Source organism: Seriola lalandi, unplaced genomic scaffold (assembly GCF_002814215.2).
Source record: "Seriola lalandi dorsalis isolate HSWRI2012SDOR001 ecotype SW California unplaced genomic scaffold, Sedor1 jcf7180002054425, whole genome shotgun sequence".
NCBI classification, from domain to species: domain Eukaryota; kingdom Metazoa; phylum Chordata; class Actinopteri; order Carangiformes; family Carangidae; genus Seriola; species Seriola lalandi.
In genome coordinates, this window is record NW_019524978.1 from 633,522 (window position 1) to 652,841 (window position 19,320).

The 19,320-nt window shown below is 41.4% G+C and overlaps 2 protein-coding genes across 2 annotated transcripts; one reads left to right on the plus strand and one right to left on the minus strand.

The window, feature by feature from the left end:
• Window positions 1–4,440: 4,440 nt before the first annotated feature.
• Window positions 4,441–14,726, minus strand: dcaf13 (ddb1 and cul4 associated factor 13). Its single transcript, XM_023410394.2, has 11 exons — window positions 14,540–14,726; window positions 13,770–13,969; window positions 13,552–13,659; window positions 13,362–13,451; window positions 13,103–13,258; window positions 12,870–12,947; window positions 12,677–12,759; window positions 12,399–12,563; window positions 10,865–11,000; window positions 6,126–6,289; window positions 4,441–5,544 (listed from the first exon to the last, which is right to left on the minus strand). Exons 1-11 carry the CDS (start codon window positions 14,607–14,609, stop codon window positions 5,457–5,459), a joined length of 1,338 nt encoding a protein of 445 aa, XP_023266162.1. The 5' UTR covers window positions 14,610–14,726; the 3' UTR covers window positions 4,441–5,456.
• Window positions 14,727–15,180: 454 nt separating this feature from the next.
• On the plus strand, window positions 15,181–19,266 carry LOC111658105 (solute carrier family 25 member 32). The gene is made up of 7 exons (XM_023410519.2): window positions 15,181–15,665; window positions 16,069–16,219; window positions 16,365–16,450; window positions 17,238–17,392; window positions 17,891–18,004; window positions 18,206–18,351; window positions 18,467–19,266. Exons 1-7 carry the CDS (start codon window positions 15,461–15,463, stop codon window positions 18,591–18,593), a joined length of 984 nt encoding a protein of 327 aa, XP_023266287.1. The 5' UTR covers window positions 15,181–15,460; the 3' UTR covers window positions 18,594–19,266.
• The last annotated feature ends 54 nt before the right edge of the window (window positions 19,267–19,320 follow it).

Here is a 19,320-nt window from a genome sequence, read left to right on the forward strand (position 1 = left end):
CAGCGCTGGATTTCCATCCACGCTCTCTGTAGCACCTCCAGTGAGATGACAGCAAGTTGGCAAGCCCTGCAGCTGGAGGCTTCTCTCTCTCCCTCTCTTCTCCATCCCTCCATCCTCCCAGGATTCCCTCTGTTAGATTACACACTTCGATGTTCAAACTGCCACTTTCCCGAACAGCCATCCAAGCCACTGTGGGATTGGACCGTGACAGTGCAGATGCACAGGCTATAGGGTTGGATGTTGCAGTGTGGGTGTTTGTTTCCGACACTGCTGGAAATGCTACGAAACATCCAATGACAAGTTAATCCGCTGCAGTTGTACCTATGCCAGGGCTGAACAAATTAATGCTGCTTCAGGATATGTTATGCTTGTGTGATTCATAGGTAAAGAAAGTGGGGATTTACTGTTTTGATGACTCATGATGAGTCATCTTGTATGTATAGACAGAGCACTTTAAAACCAAACCAGTATGGTTTTGCTGTATGAAAAACTGAAAGAAAACTTTACTATTAGGCCACAAAGGGGTCAGGAGGTGTAACGAGAGTGTCAGAACAAACAGTGAAATGCTAGCAGCCAGCCTTTGGTATTAACTCCATGTCTTTTGTCAGATGTTATGTATAGCCCTGCTACTGAGATAAAACCCCAGGTAACCAGTGTGTCCAGGAGAGAGGCCATACTAGAAACATAATTTTCATGCAAATGAGGATGCCAGCGATCCACTCAAAGGCCTCTTTGACCTCGTGACATCTTGTATGTTTTCAGCTTATGTGGCCCGGAATCAGAGTTACTTAACATTATGATGAGACAGTCAGTAAGTCAGTCATGTCCCTCGCAAAGAACAGCCTCTTCTGCCCATGCTCAGTCATGACAAGGCTTTGACATCACTGTGAGACTAAGAGTGACTAAAACTGACAATCCCCTTTACCTCAGAGAAAGAGAAATAGGAAAAACACTCAGCTATTGGGGAGAAGAAGGGGATGGGGATGGGGGGGGGGCAGTGAAAGGGAAGGGAAGGGAATGGAAGGGAAGGGAAGGCGGAAAAGGCCTGGATGAATCACACAGCACGCACCGCAGCGGCTGAGGTAGCCATGTCTTGGAGTACATGAGTCATGTTTATCATGCAGCAGCATAGGGATTGCACAACTCTCCCTCCATTAGGAATGCTGCCTTAGTGCAAACATTTACCTGATGATGGAAAACAACAGCTCTAATGCCTCTAAAAAGCTCCCAGTGATAGTGGCACACACACCTTCCACTAAAGCCTGGGAGGCTGCAGCACCAGTACACCAGCCACAGATCTCGTGCAGAAATGTGGATGTATTTACTGTATCACCCACAATGTAGCCTGATATTCACACTGTAGTCAAATAAAATAGTCAAAAGACAATATCTCCTGGCTTGTGAGCATGCAAACATGTGCTTCCTTTTCATTGAAGAAGGAAAACTACAAGAAAATAAACAGGATTGAAACATTTAAGGCCACCACCCCGAAATCCCTTACTCCTCACTAGCCTGCCTTTCCAAAGAAGGTCAAACCATTTTTTTTTTAAATTTACAATACATCAACTTTTTGTGTTTCTATAACCAGGGCAAGTCGACAGGGTGTAGTATTCCACCATAAAGCAGAGTTATGGCTGACACAGTTAAAGGTTAAAGCGATGACGGCGGAAACGCTCCAGTCCACCTTAAAAACTAAAACCCTACAGTGGACAGCGCCGTGGTGCTGAAACAGCTCCGAGCGACATCTGTACACAAGAGGAGCAGGGGGGTGGGGGTGGTGAGAGAGGGGGTGGGGGGTTCACAGGATCTACCGAGACTTTAACGTTGAAATCACACACACCCCGCGTGCACCATCGCCACAAAGGACACCTTAAATGATCTTTCCAGTGTCATATTGTGTAATCTCGGTGACGTTCGTGGGGAAAGGTTAAGCAATTTGGCGTGCTTTTTACGTGAAAATGGCGCCCGTTGCTGCTAACCCAGCCCATTATAGTACAGCTGTAGCTACAACAAAGTGTTGGGGAAAGAGGCTGGAGTGCATGCCGCATTATAGAATGATACTCAGACATTAAAATGTAGTACTTTCTTAAGGAGGAGTCCAGGAGTGATGACCAGGTGAGGGGAAGATCCATCTCACCTTGGTCCCGTTGGCTAGTAGTCGACTATTAAAGCTCTAGCTTGGATGTCAAGAGGCAACATGACCCACCAGTATCACACAGAGAGACAATTATAGAAATTCACACTGTAATAACAACCCACAAACACCCGGGGTTATTCAGCACCAACAGCTCCAGCTATCTCTGCCTTTTCCTTACTTTAACATCGACTGTTCCTTCGCTTCCTCCTTCTTCTGTCGGTCCATGACACCGAGGATGATCTTTCTCTCCTCCTCGGTGAGGTGGCTGAGGTCCGGCATCTCCGGCATGGCGCCGGCCGCTGAGGCAGCAGCAGCAGCAGCAGCAGCAGGGCCAGGGCCGCCCCGGGGCCCGTGTGGAGCAGACATCTTTTACACACAGTGGCTAAAAAACGAGAAAAGCACCATCAACCAGCGGCATTCTGGGCGATTTTTTTTCCCTTACATTTCATGCGGTCAAAATTCAAATTGGCGGTCGGGTTTGCTGGAGGCACCGTGGCTTACACACGGCATGACATCTCGGTTAGGAGTATCATGCACATATTACACTGTGCTGCAGAAATAAGCGTCAAAAATATTCATTACAGGCTTCATCCCAGCTATTAAATGCTCATGATAGGGTTATCAACTACGCTGCAGCCGCCTGAGCGCTGCCTGCAAACAGGGGATTCGCAACATCCAAGCTGTTGCAGGTTGAGATGCCAATTTTACACATGAAATTTTCTGAAACAGAAAACACTCAAGATTAGAAATAGATGCCCCTGAAAGAAGCATGAGTGCACATGCTGTAGGCTACAACCTCCAGGTATTCCAAACACAAGCCTCCATCCTTCAAGGGATAAAAAAAAAAAGTAGAAAAATACAGAGGATTTAAAAAAAACAACTCTTGCCTTTTATTTTGCAGTCATGTTAAATCCTGTCTAACCCATCGCTGCCATTCTTTAGAAAGGTTTCACTCGCATGTTGGAATAAAAGATGCCCCGGTCCGTCCTTGTTTGTTTTCGTTTGGAGTCCTTAACCCTCCTCTGTCACTCTGGTAAGCTCGCTTTCCTCCAGGTTGGTAATTCTTGGAGATTTCTTAAATGCACAAAAATGGATGCAATGAGAGGGAGAGAGAGAGAGAGAGAGAGTGAGAGAGAGAGGGAGGGAGAGAGAGAGAGAGAGGGAGATGGGGGGGGGGAGATAGAGAGGAGGGGAAAAAATCCAGATAGGAAGAAGAGGCGGAGCGATGGAAACACGTAGAAGAATAAAGCCAGAGAGGACGCGCTGGATGTTCATTGACAGCAGGCAGATAGCGGCCGCAAAAACGCGGACTGGAGGGACTGAGTGCGAGCTGGAGCAGCTCTGAGAGCAGGAAGAGCATCATGCATATTTCATAACCAGATCATGAGCTCCGTGAAAGGGTGAAATGTGAAGTGGGAAGATAAATACAGAATATGACTAGCGACAATGACTGTAGCTGCAGGTGCGGCTATGGTTCCACTCAGTGCTGTTTTTTTTTTGTGCGCGAGTAGTATATGACACACTGGCTTCTTTTGCCAGCTGAAGTGAGAAATTCTGTGATGATAAATGGAGGAAAATACAGCTCAAACAGTTCCACAAGCCCTGTCAGCAGAGGAGATGCTGTTCACTGAGGAAAATAAAGATTTTAACTTGACTTTCAAACCGTTTTGTTCTGGAGTAGAGTTTTAAGACTGTTCACCCTTTGGAAACTTCAGATGGACACTTTGGACTATTTTTTACATTTTATAGACTAAAATAAGAGAAATTAATTGGTAGATTAATTTATAATGACAATAATCGTTAGTTTCATTCCTATTTCAAATAAATAACTGGACTCATGGGCTCACAGCAAAATCCAGAAAGGCATCAAAAGCTGAATTTAAGATTCCAGGTTTCCACATTTAACTGTATTAAACAACTACTATTAGTTAAACCAAAACTGACTTTTTGAGCAGCTCAGGACATCCATCAATCGGACTTTGATTACACCATCATATTGGCAAAGCCTTTCCATAGCCACTCATGGGGTGACTTCAAACCCATCTTGTATCTCTTAGCTCTGACCCCAGCTAAAAGTCCCTCCACTTGATTGCCTAAAGATGGCCATTGCTCTCTCAGGCTGCAGTGTTGATACGATTTGAAGAGCAGCATAAAGAGGATAGAGCCTCTACCTCATTAGGGTTGTAAGTAAATTAGCACCAGCGCAGTGATCTGCTGCAACGCGTCCAAAAGGGAAGATGGTATTAAGTTTGAATTCTGAATGACTCAGATCATGACAATTTACATTTTTACAAAGCAAAACATTAGTTTAAAAGTTTATTATAAATACACACCAGCAAACAGTGTCGGTCCCATGTGTACAGATTGCAAGAAGGGAATTAGGTTTTCCAAAACTGAGAGGAAACATGGAAAAAGTGATCCAAAAAAAAATTTGCTTGCTGTTTGTGCTAGTAAACGATCTGTTCTTGCTCTTTTAGGCTGAAGATTCTGCAAACATCATTATCAATCATTATTTAATGATTAATAATGAGAGACTGCGTCATGACAACCATCCCATTGTGCGCCATTATGTCCATTTGTGTAATTCATTGAATTGAAATTAAAAGACACAGAGGTGTTGGAAAGTGATCGTGGAAACAGCCAGGAGGAGGTTATGACAACAGGCTTTTTGACTCGCATTCGAATGTGGCCACTCAGAGCAGATATAACCACTTTTGCCTTTAGACATGGTTGGATAACACAGTTTACAAGCTGGTTTGTTTTAAACATTTATTTAATAATGAACTGTATTTTATTTTTGATCTGTACTTTTTTCATTTAAAAGAGACATCTATATATAATTAAACCCAAGGAACATTAATTGTTGCAAGGATGATGCAAATAGATACCAAGTCAAGGGACATTCTGTAACACTGGATCAGTTTAATCCGTCCTTATATTGCTATGGAGGTCTTGGATCCTGTGATGGGAAATGAAAACTTGTCCAAAGTAAAACACATTCAGTCACTTAACTGGAAGTTAGACCAAACCCTGACAAAAAGGAATCATAAGAATGAAATCAAATGAAAAAGCATAGCTGATCTTTTCCTTCGTGGCAGAAGGTAAAGGCTTTACAAGATTTGTTGTTCTCGTATGCATTTACAGTCTGTGTCCTTGTACTTGGACTGATGCACAACTTGTTAAGTGAAAGTCCTTCTCCAATTAACAAGTTGTAGCGTTTTTTTATTCTTGAAATAGAGCAGTGTGAAAGTGAAAGTCCCATATGGGTGTGATATTGGGCTCCACCTCATCTCCTGCTGGCAGTCCCCAGGTCTTCTGTTTATTTCAACACAGTGACAACATGCTTCTCCTTCTCAGACACCACAGGAACAGCTCCTGGTCTGCTGTGCTTGCGGACATTCCTCTCCCTAAAAAACAAAATAGAAGAGTCATGAATAACTCGATCTGCTCGTGAGAATATTCAGGAAAGGATGGGGGAGGGAGGGAGAAGTCAGCAAACAGAAAGGAGGAGGGAGGAACAGATTGAATATGAGACTATTGACCTAACACCTACGTCACTGACCGCACTAATGTACCCTGAAAATAATGCATAAAGCATAGATGGTAAATCATTCACAAGTCCAAACACACATCTGACATATCACAATCCTGCCAGTAAATACAAAAAAGAGCCTCAGACTGAGCTATGAATCACTGGACGACACAGCAAACTGGGACAATCAATCCACCATACAAGCGGTAAATGCGTATGTAAGGCCTATTGAGACCATGTCATGGAGGGGGGGGGGGGGGGGGGGCAGTCTCATCTGTGAGATTTTCCATTAGGCTGGTGTGACTGCATAGGTCAGACCTATCCTGGCAGCAGCCCAAATCAACATCACCTCTACATGGACACAGAGGGAACTTCATGCCATCCCTGAACCCCTGAATGACAACCTCTATCCCAGCAGATAATTACTGTTGAAAGAGGAAGATTATGAACACATACTTCCTACGGCGAGCCTCCTTCATAATCCTCAGCTCTTTGGTCTGGTGGTAGATGTTCTTGGGTAGGTGTCGGTGATGAGCGATGCGTCGGATCTGCGGGTGGTGCTGGAACTTCTCCTTCAGCTTCTGACTGTAGTTGGTAGCCTCCCTCTCTCTGGGGCCGAGCTACATCACACCAGAGAGGAAGAGAAGATGATATGAAATTAAACAAATGGAGAAAATTGTGGAAAAATAAAAGAGGGAAAACAGGAGAGTGGATTGAGAGGCAGAACAAGACAAAGTGATAAGAAATAGATGATGTGGAGTGAAGTGGACCACAATGACACAGGAGACAAGATGACACGCTGCTCATTCCACAACACTATCCCAATACAACTCAAGTTTTACAGCAACAGCATTCTCAGAACCGTTTTTTTTTTTTTTTAAGAAAGACTGCTGACTCCAAACTAAATAGCAAAATAGTCCCAATATGACACATAAACATTTTTTAATACGACACCCGTCAGTAATTACAATAATGCTTTCTGATCTGCCATCGTTATGGCTTGATTAGATTCAGGGAACTAAACCTATTTGATCAAGTTAAAATATACTTGGTTACACTGAGATTCAATGTTTGTTCTCGACCTTGGAAACAGCAGGTGACTGTCGACTAATGTTAACTAACTGTAGGTCTCAGTCATTTCACATGAGCACTTCATGGACACATTCAGTTGGCCCAGTTGGGAGAAAAACATTTTTCAATTTTTCATACAAGTTGGCTTAAAAATTGAGATTTAAAATTCTTGCTTGACTAATTCTACGATAACTGGGTAAATTCCAGCTGATCGCATGATCACATGATGTAAACAAAAGCTCAACAGACCTTGTGGACGAGATGGTTTTGTCAATTACTTAGTGAAAAGAAATCAATGACTGCTGGTAACAATGTTGTCCATATCAAAGTCACAAGCTTTTAAGTGCTGAGCTGACCAAACACAGTACGTGTGGTCTCCACATCCCTAACGTGTAGTTACATTTCTGAGGAGACGCACACTGGCTACAGTGTAGATACTGCAACTGGCCAAGAAATAGTCTGGCACACAACCTGCATAATGCTGCAAACTTGTTGTTTTTACACTTTGATTTTGTACAGATTAAACAAACAAGATATAACACATTAGTAAATTTAAGAAGTGCTAGCAGGCAGATTTTTATTACTTCTGGACAGAGCCAGGCTAACGGCTTCCCACAGTTTCCAGTCGTTGTGCTAAGCTAACAGGCTGCTGGCTGTAGCTTCATATTTTCCAGTCAGATATGAGAGTGGTAGCAAAAGCAATCGTGTATTAACAAAAATGTTGTTTCTGAGAACATAATTGACACGACCTGAGCGGTTGTTTTCAGGGATACACATTGTTTTAGACATTTGAATAAAAGGCCAACCGTGAACAGGCTTCTACTGAAGATCAGAACAGGCCAGAGAAGATGACCGTTGCTGACTCTGTGCTGTTGAAGATGACTCAGTGACCTCTATTAACTTGGAAAGTTGTATTTATACCTGTAGCACGAGTGTGAATTATATCACTTATAGGATCTTGGTGAGATAAGTGTTAAGAGGTGTTTTCTTAAATGTCTTGATTCCAGTAATGATGATTATTTCCAGTAGACAATTGTAAATCTGGAGTTTGTTGCTGACGACAAGATTGATATTATTTTACTTTTGCTACTTAAAAACATACAAGTTTAAAAAGATGTGGTTTGCTTGCAGCTCAGCTGGTGTTGTGTTAAATACTGACAGCTGCTGTATGGTGTTTCACATCATAAAATGTTGGCCAGTGCAGTAAGCAGTAACTTCAGCTTGACAATGTCCTCATTCAAAACTGAATCAATGTCCGTTAAAAAGTGAAGACACCAGCTCAACAACATCCCTCCCTCTCCGTCTCTCATAAAAACCAGCAGCTACTCGGACTCGTTTTGGCTGAGGCCGCCCTCCTCGAAGGCTTTTATTCTAATTAAAAGCAATGATTTGTTTCAGATTCAATTTGTTGGAGAAGATCTGTTAGATGCTGATCCTGTTCGACAAAACTAATTCCCCTGGATACCCACATGGTTAGCCTGCTAAACAAAGTGTTTGTATAATCTCAACAAGATGGATATGGCAGAGCAGAGGAACATCCTTCACTTTGATTTTGTTTTGTTTAGTGAAGCCTACAGAATCCGTGAACTCCATGTGTTAGAAAATGCAACAGAGGCGTTACTTTCAAACTCTTGTAAGCAGAACAATGCAACACCGTGACCAAAAAAAAAAAAAAAGCTGCTGAAGCATTTAGAAAGCAGCTGCTGGGAGACGGTGAGAACTTTGCTAGAATTTCATTGTTGAAAGTGAAGAGGTGAATCTACTTTGTAATCTTTTCTATCCAAAAGCTGACTGGGCTACAACAAGGTGCCAGCAGTACCTATAACGCAACAACAAAACCAACATGTCCCTTCAACAGTGCAGGTCTGGATTAAAAAAAACAAAACAATAATCGCAGCATGAGCAGGTCGTCTGCGGTAACTGCAGGTGAAGCATACTTGACGGACTGCAGGGCAAGGCTGTGAGGTGAAGTACAGCCGCCAGGGCAGCATTCATCAAGAGGAGGCATCACTGTCACTTTTATTGTACATGTACTTAAGATACTTGCTCTGTATGTCACAATTATGCCATGGATCTTTTTCCCACTAGCGAAGGATAAAACAGGCTGTAAACAAGCCAAAAGTTTTCTTAGATTACTTAATCACATCATTTAAAAAGGTAAAACCAAAAGTGAAAGCACCTGAAATGTTACTAATAATCTCTCCGGTGTCTGCACACAACTATGGCAAGTGATGATTACGATTATGGTTACAATGGAAAGTTTGGGTTATAATTTACTGTTCATGTTTTCTTCTTTACAGGTTTGTGTAAAAGCTGTAGGATAGTCTGTCTCACACTCTGGCCACACAGGATGCATTTGTTACGCTTGATTCTACTCGTTCATCTCACACGTTTGATGGAACTGATCCTCTTCTGTTCGAATCAATGCACCTGTAAAAACACAGGCTGCGCAGTGGCATCCATTTCACTATGCTTGACACACGTAAGCATAACCTAAGGTATTCTTAGTCTATCTTATTAAATTCTTCCATATGCAACTACAGTGACTGGGTACTGGGCTCAAATTGTGGGTGAAAACACAGTAGTACTGTGACTGAATGCATCCTATCCTAGACACTGATGGAGAACTAAACTGTTGTCGCTGCACTGCTGTCACTACACAGCCTGTGTCCTCTCTGGCTTATGTTTTAGCAATGTCACCATGTTCTCTGGTGTCAGTAATCAACTGAAAATGTTACCATAATGAAGAGAAAATCAAAAAAAAAAAAATTAATAATAAAACAATCCTTGCTACATAATCAATTTTATCAGACTGTAAACACATGAACTTATTAATGTATTCTTAATATATCTGTTATGAATATCTATAGTACAGCATGTTAATGTCAATTAATCCAAATGTTTCAAAAAAAGGTTCAGTTGGCTTTTCAACCTTAAATAAAATGGGTTTTGATGAGTCAATTTTTTCCAGAACAGATGAAATTACATTTAACCAACTGAAAATAAATAGGAGCTGACTGATTCAATGTGTTGGTCTAATTTACGCTGGAGTCAAAGGCCACTGTGTGCAAAGTTTTCACACAAAAATGAGTGGTGTGCATCAGCTGACAGAGAAGTCCCCATCAGTTCAGTGTGATGCCTTCAGACACAACCAAAGCTTTGATTCAGCATTTCAGCATTTCATGATAATTAAAGACCCTCCCAGAACAACTTGATTGTTAATGCTTCATTATGTTCAGAGTACCCCGCTTTAAGTGATTGGCCGATTTAAACTGCTGATAGGAGCAGCCCTTGTCTGATCTCTTTAAGTGCAAAGCTTGCGAATAAATCTTTTCTTACACAGTGACAGTAAAACAAGTGCCAAAAGCGGGCCAATTTTCCACTCTGAGGCTGCATTAAGAGAATAAGCAAGAGTGAATCTGATTAGGAATGAAAGATGGCTGCTGGAGATGGCACACAAGATGCCACTGATCTTTATTACTGAGCCATAACTGGGATTTGGGGCACTGGAACACTTCCCAGAATTTAACTGGAGCATTATTTGACAGTTGAGCATAACATAACATTAAAGCCATCAGTTCTGCTAACACAGCCTATATCATCTGATACAATACACTGGGCACTCACTAACAAAGATATTAAATGTCTGTGGAGATGTGTCTGGAAAAAGAAGCAGTCTTTCATCTGAATCTTTTGTTAGTGGTTTGTCAAACAACTGCACATGCTTTTGAGTTTTTTGGACTTCCACCTGCCACAAGAGCTACTGTGCCAATTGGTACATTGTACTTATTGAGAGTGATTCTACCCTAAGTCAGCATCTATCAGGGCATTTGGCAACAGCAGTGCCATAGCTCCTGGCATTGTCACCCACTCTTACCCTGCTGAGATGGGCACGGGGCCACGGCTGTGTCGAAAAATGCAGCTAACTCATAAAACAAGATCAGGTAATACACTGGAGAGAGATACAGTATACAGTATGTCTGACAGCAGAGGAAAATACAGCTACTGATTGATCGCAGACATTATGACGAGGAATTATCAAGAAGCAGGCAAGAAGAAGCAAGTTGCCTTTAGTAAGAAATCATGAAAGCAGGAGTGATACAGAGAAGACGAGCAGGACTCACCACTCCTAGTTTCTCAGCTGCGTTGGCTTTCCACAGTCGGATGTTCATTTCGTCGGAGCCGCTCAGGATGTACTTGTTGTCTGCTGACCACTTAATGCAGATGACATGCTGCATGCGTTTGGTGTGGTAGACTTCCCTGAGTTTCAAAAAAGAAAAAAGAAAAACAAAGGAAATAAGGAAAGAAATACTTTTGCAATTCCCGTACTGATACTATAGCACTCATCATAAAGTTAGACTGTGGAAATTAAGGCACTGAATTGCTTAAAAATAAAACTTATGTCATTGTTTACTCAGGCCAGACAAAATCAACAAATCCTCTGAATTAAATGACAACATAAGTTGCTTGTCCATGTCTTCTAGAAGGACACATACAAATGTTTCTTGACCTGATGCCCCAGTCGTCAGGACAGCATCGTTATTCAGTGCTTTCTAAAACCGTAACAAAATTAGGTGTAGGCACAAAAAAATACTTGGTTAGATTTAGGGAATGTTTGGATTAAAAACACTTCGTTAAGGTTCGGAAAGAACTGCAGTAACGGTTAACACAACCAACGTTGACTGTTGGTTGGAAACAGGAAACATACAGCTGTCTTCTACATGACTACTTTGTTATAGTTTGAGGACCTCCGTCATCATGGTTACAGTAATAAACACATGGTTAAGGTTCAGGAACAATCACGATCATGGTTATAAAACTGACTATTACTAGGGAACACTACAACATAGGTGTGCTGTATTTTCATGTGACAGATTTCTTGTTCAGTTACAAGTTTTATTTATTTAAGGTTTGTTCCTGTGTGTTTTCTTTCCAAACAGACCTTTACTATGGTGCAAGTACGGCCCAGGTGTATTTAATAACATTTAACGACTGCGTTCAATTTAGCTGAGCTAGTACTGGGGTTATGGTATTGTCCACTCACTGATGAGACTAATTGGGGCCATCGTTAGCTATCGTTACAGTTATTAGCAACACCTGTGCTTTACCTGCCATGACGCAGTCACAACATCTGCTGCGAAAAATGTCTATAGATTATATTGGCTGAAAAATACCATAATTCTGCTTCCAGTCGAGTTCCTACATCACTTGCTATTTATGTAGCATTCTAAGCCCTGACCTACCCACGCTGTCAGACTGTCCGACAACACTACAGTAACACAAATGTGGCTATTTGTCCTGGAGCTTGACAAGTGTACAAACAATACTCCATGTACAATTACGTCACATAGCAACCAAACAATGGCTGTGTGTTTTGGGTTGAGAAGGTCAGTCAAAACAAGCACACCGCATTAGCTCTGCCGCCAACATGCTACAATTATCAGAACAACAGACCGCACACATTCTGAGTGGTCATAATAGGAAAAGCACAGGTGTTACTAATAACATTAACAATGGCTAAATTCCATTCAAGAGGCCCAATAAGCCATGACGGGGTGACAATTAGCCAATGTGCACAATAAGATATGATATAATAATTTTGTTATTTAGACCTGTGACCAGTGACTAGGATGGTCATTTTTGCCTGCTGTTACTGACCTGCTGTGGCCGCCATCCTTGGGGAAGATGCGGATGGTCTTGTCAAAACTGGCAGATACAAACTCTTTGCCAGTGGGAGAGTAGTCAAGGTCCAGCACTGCAGAGACATGGTCCATGTGCACTGTGATTGGCCGGTCCAGATGCCTCATGTCGTATGTGTAGAGGCTAACGAGACACAAAAATTAGGCCTTTTAGTGACAGTTCATACTGGCTCTTATATAGTTCCAATAACAACGTTCGAATGGAAATAAATCAAATGAGTTCCTTCTTAAACTCACTTGTAGTCCTCATTTGAGCATGTGAAATAATATGCTTCCATAGGGTTCCAGCATAGTGTGTTGCTCCTCATTGTCATGATAACCTAACAAGAAAATGAAAACATACAGTAGTTATACATCATGTCATATCCTTGTGAAGAGAAGGAGAGCGAGAGGAGTACACACCTGCATCAACTGAATGGTGGACCCCTACCTTTTTGAGTGGTGCAGATTCTCTCATGTCATACAGCACTATACTTCTGTCAGAGGCACAGCTTGCGAGAAGTTCAGTCTGTGGAAAGACACCAAAACCATTTGTAGGTATCAGCAGCTTTGAATGAGTCTGACAGTGAACACATTAGTGAAAGTTTGAACATGGGGAAATCTGTCCTTTATTCTGTGGCAGTGTGAGACCTGTCTGAGTATGGTGGATACATGGTGTCTTACCTCCACAGGGTTGAAGCGGACAGAGCTGAAGCTGTCTACGCCCCAGGTGAAAGAACGGACTGGGCTACTCCTCTGTTCGTCCCAGATGTCCACCTGCTGGCCACATGTTGCAAACACACCCTCCTTCTGATGATGGTCCAGTCCTGTGAACACAGTCTACAAGGAACAAGCATTTTTAAGATAGTCATAATGTAACTTCACTGATGTATGATGATGTAACCACAATTGTCCTTGATAATCAGATGCCCACTGCTCATACCTTGCCTAGAATAGTGTTGAGTGGCTCTTCTTCCTCTCCGTAACCTGGTGCCTCCATTTTCCACTGCTTGATTGTTTTGTCATCACCAACCTGTCACAGAGAGCATACCAGGGTGTAAAATAAAAGCTTTATAAGAAACCAGCTTGAAAAAACTTAATTCTGAAACTTTTCTCTGAAGGGCAGCAGTCACCGTAAAGAAAGAAGTTCCACAATAGCGGACAACCATTCCCCGAACAAACCCTTCATGTGCTTGGAGCGTGCGGACACATTCTTGTTTGGTCAGATCCCACACTTTCACCTGAGGATCACATTAAACATCCTGTCAATGGTGTGTGTACAATCTAACACTTCAAATCACAACAAATCAAATTATCTCAAGAAAAAAAGTAAACTTCATCAGATGGTTACCTCTCCATCACATGAACCGGAAAAGAAGGTGGATAGGCTCTTGGTGTGTTTGGCCATGCAGTTTACGCCATCCCTGTGTCCGTCCAGCGAGGCCAGGAAAGGCTTGGCAAACACCCTCTCCAGCTTAGTGGCATTTAGAGCCCGGGTGTACTCTCTGCTCACCTCAAAAGGATGCAGAGTTGGATCATAGTTTCTAGGGACTAAAAACAGAGTAGCCATTTGGTAATGAGTTGACAGAACATTTCACTTGCATTGATGACAACAACAATTTATTTAAATTGCACGCATCAATCATGTTAATTTTACATATCATGTTAATTTCCACACAGTTTTGAAATAGTTATATATCCGATGTTTGCGTTTATGTGAATACACTTTATTTTGATTGTGGCGATATTTCTTTGTAGCAATTCATACATGTAATCATCTTAACGTTTACTCATCTTATGTCTTATATTACTTACGGGACACACATGCTGTAGGCTAATTTACAGTTTTCATTCAGTAACCTGTAATGGGTATTAATGTTGCAGCTTATCTTATGTGAAATGTGTGCTATTTACTATGTTCCTATTCATATCCAAGACAACAAACGTTCCTACAGAGATAATTACGCAACTTAAATTCAATAAGTTCAATGAATTCTGAGTGGCATTATTTATTAGATTGTGTTTGTATGTGTCTTACAACTGTTGTTTGATGAGCAGAGTAGCTAACATCCTGCTAGCAAACTATGTTTAGCCTTTCCGAGTTTAAAGCTTATCACTTACCACGCTGAATATCTAGCTTTGTTTCCCGGACATAGTCATCCGGGTTCCTCGAGAGGAGTTTGACTTTCATTTGGTAGCTGAGTTAAAGTACAAACACGCTTTGAAAAGCAGTTGAGTTAATTTAAACAACAACAATATTAGCAAGCACTGGTTTGTCCAGCCATGTGTGGATGAGGAAGAGCTTGCGTCACACCGCGTTGCATTGTGGGATGTTCAGTCCTCCCGTATAATTAAAGAAACTGTTGTCAACATTTAGCACGAGGAAGGCAGAAATAAACCCATTTGGTTTTCAAAATACATACTTTCTTAATTTTATGTGCGAGCGTGCGTGCGCGTGTGTACATACTAAATCAGATCAAATGGATAGAAATAAATACGTCCGTATATTGTGGTAATTATGGACCACAGGGTAATTTTTATCTGTACCTAAAAAACGACCTTTCAATCTATAGAGTGACTTTTACTACATTAGTTTATCTAAGGAAGTCATTTAGATGTCCTTAACAAAAAAGCACATTTACCTTAACAAACTGCACTTACTTTTGTGTTGTTCCTAAAAATATGCCGAAATAAGGCTCGTCGTAGCGTTGTTTTATTTTGAAGGTTATGGCCGGAAGCACTGATTGTGGTATCTTAACTTTTACTAAACACTAGCAGCAAGGTCGAGCTCAGGTACCGCAGCTTGACATTTTGGGTAATCTTTCTTTAGTCATGGGCTGCTACCGCATGTCAAAAACGTGGTTCAGTTGCTGACATGCAGTGAGCATGAGGGCGTTTCAGGGAGTTAGTACCGACTGTCTACCGTTTTTTATTTTTGCAGCATTGTCAATGAGTTATCGTGTGAGTGTAAGATTTTAGCTTTACGTCGCGTTGTAAACACAGCTAGCTGACAGCAGCTAGCTCAGTTATTTACATATAAACATGGGCTCCGCTCCCAATCACGGCACCGTTAACGTAACAGAGACAAGACTGCCCAGCAAACCCGTGCCTGCTGTCTCGGTAGTCGCACATGTCCAGCAGGTCTTAGGCCATGTAAAGATTGAAAACCTGGTCGCAGGACTCAGTGGGGGAGTGGTGTCAACACTGGCGCTTCACCCACTGGACCTGGTCAAAATCAGATTTGCAGGTACAGTATTAAATAATGTTTAATGAATTCGTTATTGTCTATTGTAATAATGTAATTTGAGTAATCTGCAATCCCATAGTTGCCTGCCAGTGAGGAGCTGTATCTCTTATCCTTAAATGGAAGTAAATGTATGCAGAACTGTGGTTAGAAATCTGATATGTAGGGTTCATTTGCAAAGGCATGTGCTGCTCATTTTACAAACTCTTCAGGTGTTAAGTTTTGAGCAGATAGATCATCCAAGCAGCACACTAGTGTCATATCTCTGAGACCACCATTAAACACTACAATATACAGTATGCTTCAGTGACGTGACTGTTCTAAATAATGTATTATTTGAGACAAGTAATAAAATACTGTGTGTAAATATGATTCAACAAGGGTCTTAAATGTCTGTGTATTGCAGTGAGTGATGGCTTGGAATTACGACCAAAGTACAATGGCATACTGCACTGTATGAAAAGTATCTGGCAGCAGGAGGGACTGAGAGGACTGTATCAAGGTGTGACACCCAATATTTGGGGTGCTGGAGCGTCATGGGGTCTCTACTTCTTTTTGTACGTAAGCAATAAGCCTGTCCGATCATGTCTGTATTGCGAGATTTCTCGTTAATTGTTTTGACATTTAAAATGTTTTGTAACTGTGGCATGTCTTAGTTCCCAATTACTTTCATTACATTATGACTCAAATCTTCCCTTGCAGCTACAATGCAATCAAAGGGTACACAAAGGAAGGTCGTCAAACTGAACTGAGTGCCACAGAACACCTGGTGTCTGCAGCTGAAGCAGGTTCGTACTACATTTATCCCAACACTGCTGACATTCTCACACAATCAGCTCACAGTCAACAGCAGAAAGCTAGATAATACTGCTCTGGGCGGAACTCAGCCGACAGGAGGCAGATACAAATTAGTATATCACCCCTCTCTTCATTTTAGCCCTACAGGGTCACATGGATGCATTTCCTTTTAATTAGATTAAGCCAGCAGTTGAAAATTAGCCTTCTCATAGTGTCCCAGCAAAAACTGTTGAAGGTAGTGAGAAAGTTTTTCGTAGCAGCTTTAATTGCATCTAAGCAAAAAGATACTATAACACTGATATATGTTGATGTTGATGTTAAGTGTGACTGTAGCATTTGAACTTGCACTATATCACTACACTATAAAATGGAGGCTGAAGAAATCCATGATATTAATATTAAAATCTCTCCTATCTTTTTTTATGCCTTCATCTCCCTGCAATTTCTCCTCCAGTGTGACTGTGAAGGACAAAATTACCCTATCTTGAGTTCTGGTCAAGAGAATATTAAAGTATTTGTATTTACATTTTGTTAATTGTAGTTTTACAATTAACTTAAATCAGGTCTCTTCTATTTGGTTTTTGAGTAACTGAGTCACCTGATCCTGTCTGCAGAACTTTTAATTTGCGGCCACACAGCTCATTAACTGTCGGAAGTAGCTGATTGTATTTGTCAACAGTCATGTGTATCTAATGAAGTGGCTGCTGAATGTACTTTAAAATGTCTTTCACATGTTATAAGCTTCACTCTAACAATCCCCTACTATTCTTTACCCAGGTGTCCTAACACTCACCCTGACCAACCCGATCTGGGTGACAAAGACCCGGTTGGTGCTGCAGTACAATGCTGACCCGACCAGTAAACAGTACAATGGGATGGTGGATGCTCTGGTCAAGATCTACCGCCATGAGGGAGTGCCTGGACTATACAAGGTAAGACAGCAGTGTATTTTTGGCCTTTTATGTATTGTAGAAACATAAGAAATACTCATCTTAGTTGGAGGCAGCTAATGAAACGGTAAGATAAGTTTTTTTTGTGGAGTGTCACAAGAGGAGAAGTGGTAATAAGTCATTACTATAACTAAATTTGCAGCCCAGACCGCCCTAAGTCTTGCTGGGCTGTAATAAAGTTTTGTATTGGAGTAATTGGTTCACCACTAGAGGGCATTGCGACCCTCTGTTTGTTGTAGTAGAGCACTAATCTCTGCTAAAGGAATTTCTAGCTGCATTTCAGCTCCTTCAGGACTGTTAGAATTTTATTAGCCTGGCAGAACAACTGTGACCAGATTACTCAGTGTCAACCTGACAGAAGATATATTTAAATAGAAATAGAGCTACAGACAGAGTAGAGGTTTTTTTTTTCTTATTTATATATAATATATGCTGTGGGTTTTTTCAGTGACTGACTTACAGAGTGTGTACAATTCAAAGGGTTATGTTCCCGGTCTGTTTGGCACGTCGCATGGAGCGCTGCAGTTCATGGCCTACGAGGAGCTCAAGAGAGACTACAACAAGTACAAGAAAGTGCCTTCCGATGCAAAGCTGGTGAGTCATTAACCCCAGGAGCCACAGACTGACTGGAAACATGCTCAGCGTGAAATAAAACTCAAGCTTATGGCTTGTAACTTTTCAGATTAGTAAGACTGAGCCCGCAGTTTCTAACTAGCAGTTGAAGACATGACGCATCGATTTTCCCACTCTACTCTGCTCATTTCTTCTTCTCCATTTGTATGTCTTTGTAAACAGAATGCATTGGAATATATCACAATGGCGGCATTATCCAAAATATTTGCTGTGGCCACAACATACCCGTATCAGGTGGTGCGAGCTCGCCTTCAAGACCAGCACAATAGATACAATGGAGTTATTGATGTCATAAGGCGGACATGGAGGTATGATAGCAATCTTCTGACAAATGACTGAACATGCCATCTTAGTATCAGTCTCTAAATTTGGCTGTTGTGTCCAATTTGATTCAGGGTCATTATTCTGTCACTTTCTCTGCAGGAACGAAGGCGCCGCCGGATTCTACAAAGGCATATTCCCCAATTTGATACGTGTCACTCCTGCCTGCTGCATCACCTTTTTAGTGTATGAGAATGTGTCTCGCTTCCTTCTGGGACAAAATAAATGAGGTTTAGAAGAAGAGCACGGAGCTGCAAAGACTCCTGAGTTCACACACACAAAGAGGAAAGCAGACTGAAAGTGAACTCCCACAGCACATGTAGATGTGCTGATGTGAGATGTGAGAAGCTTTCATCTTCACTGAAAATGAATGAGGAAGTTGCCAAACTGAGTAACAGAATCAACAGTGGATTTTCTTCCTTTCAAGACAGATCCTGGAATGTGATGAGGAGGTATCATCTGTCTCTGATTCATCTGAAACTCTCACCATGACTGCTCACCCCAGTGGATGCAATGCTGTTGTGTTAAACTGATGTCTAGGTCTGTTTTTTGGGCTTGTATCAGGGAAGAGAGATAAGTGAAATATTTCATCATACAGTAGTTATGTTTACATTTTATTTTTCTTGCGACAGAAAGGGACACAAGCTGAAATGTTAAAAGCTGATTATGAACAGCAAATAGAGATCTCCTCAGGTTTCTAGTTGATTGTGTATGTAATATTAGTTTGTCTCTTTTAAATTATGTCTGTATATGAACAGAAAAAATGGAGATGGTGTTTTGTCTAAATGCACCAACATGTCTTCAAAAATGCGTTCTAGGTTGACATTATCTTTGTTTTCTTGCAACAGATTGTGACTGCATTGCTTTATAACATTTTGTTATAAAATCCAAATTATGCTTTCTCTTTATTGTCTCATTGTCTTATGTTTCACATATGTAAATATAATAAATATGTG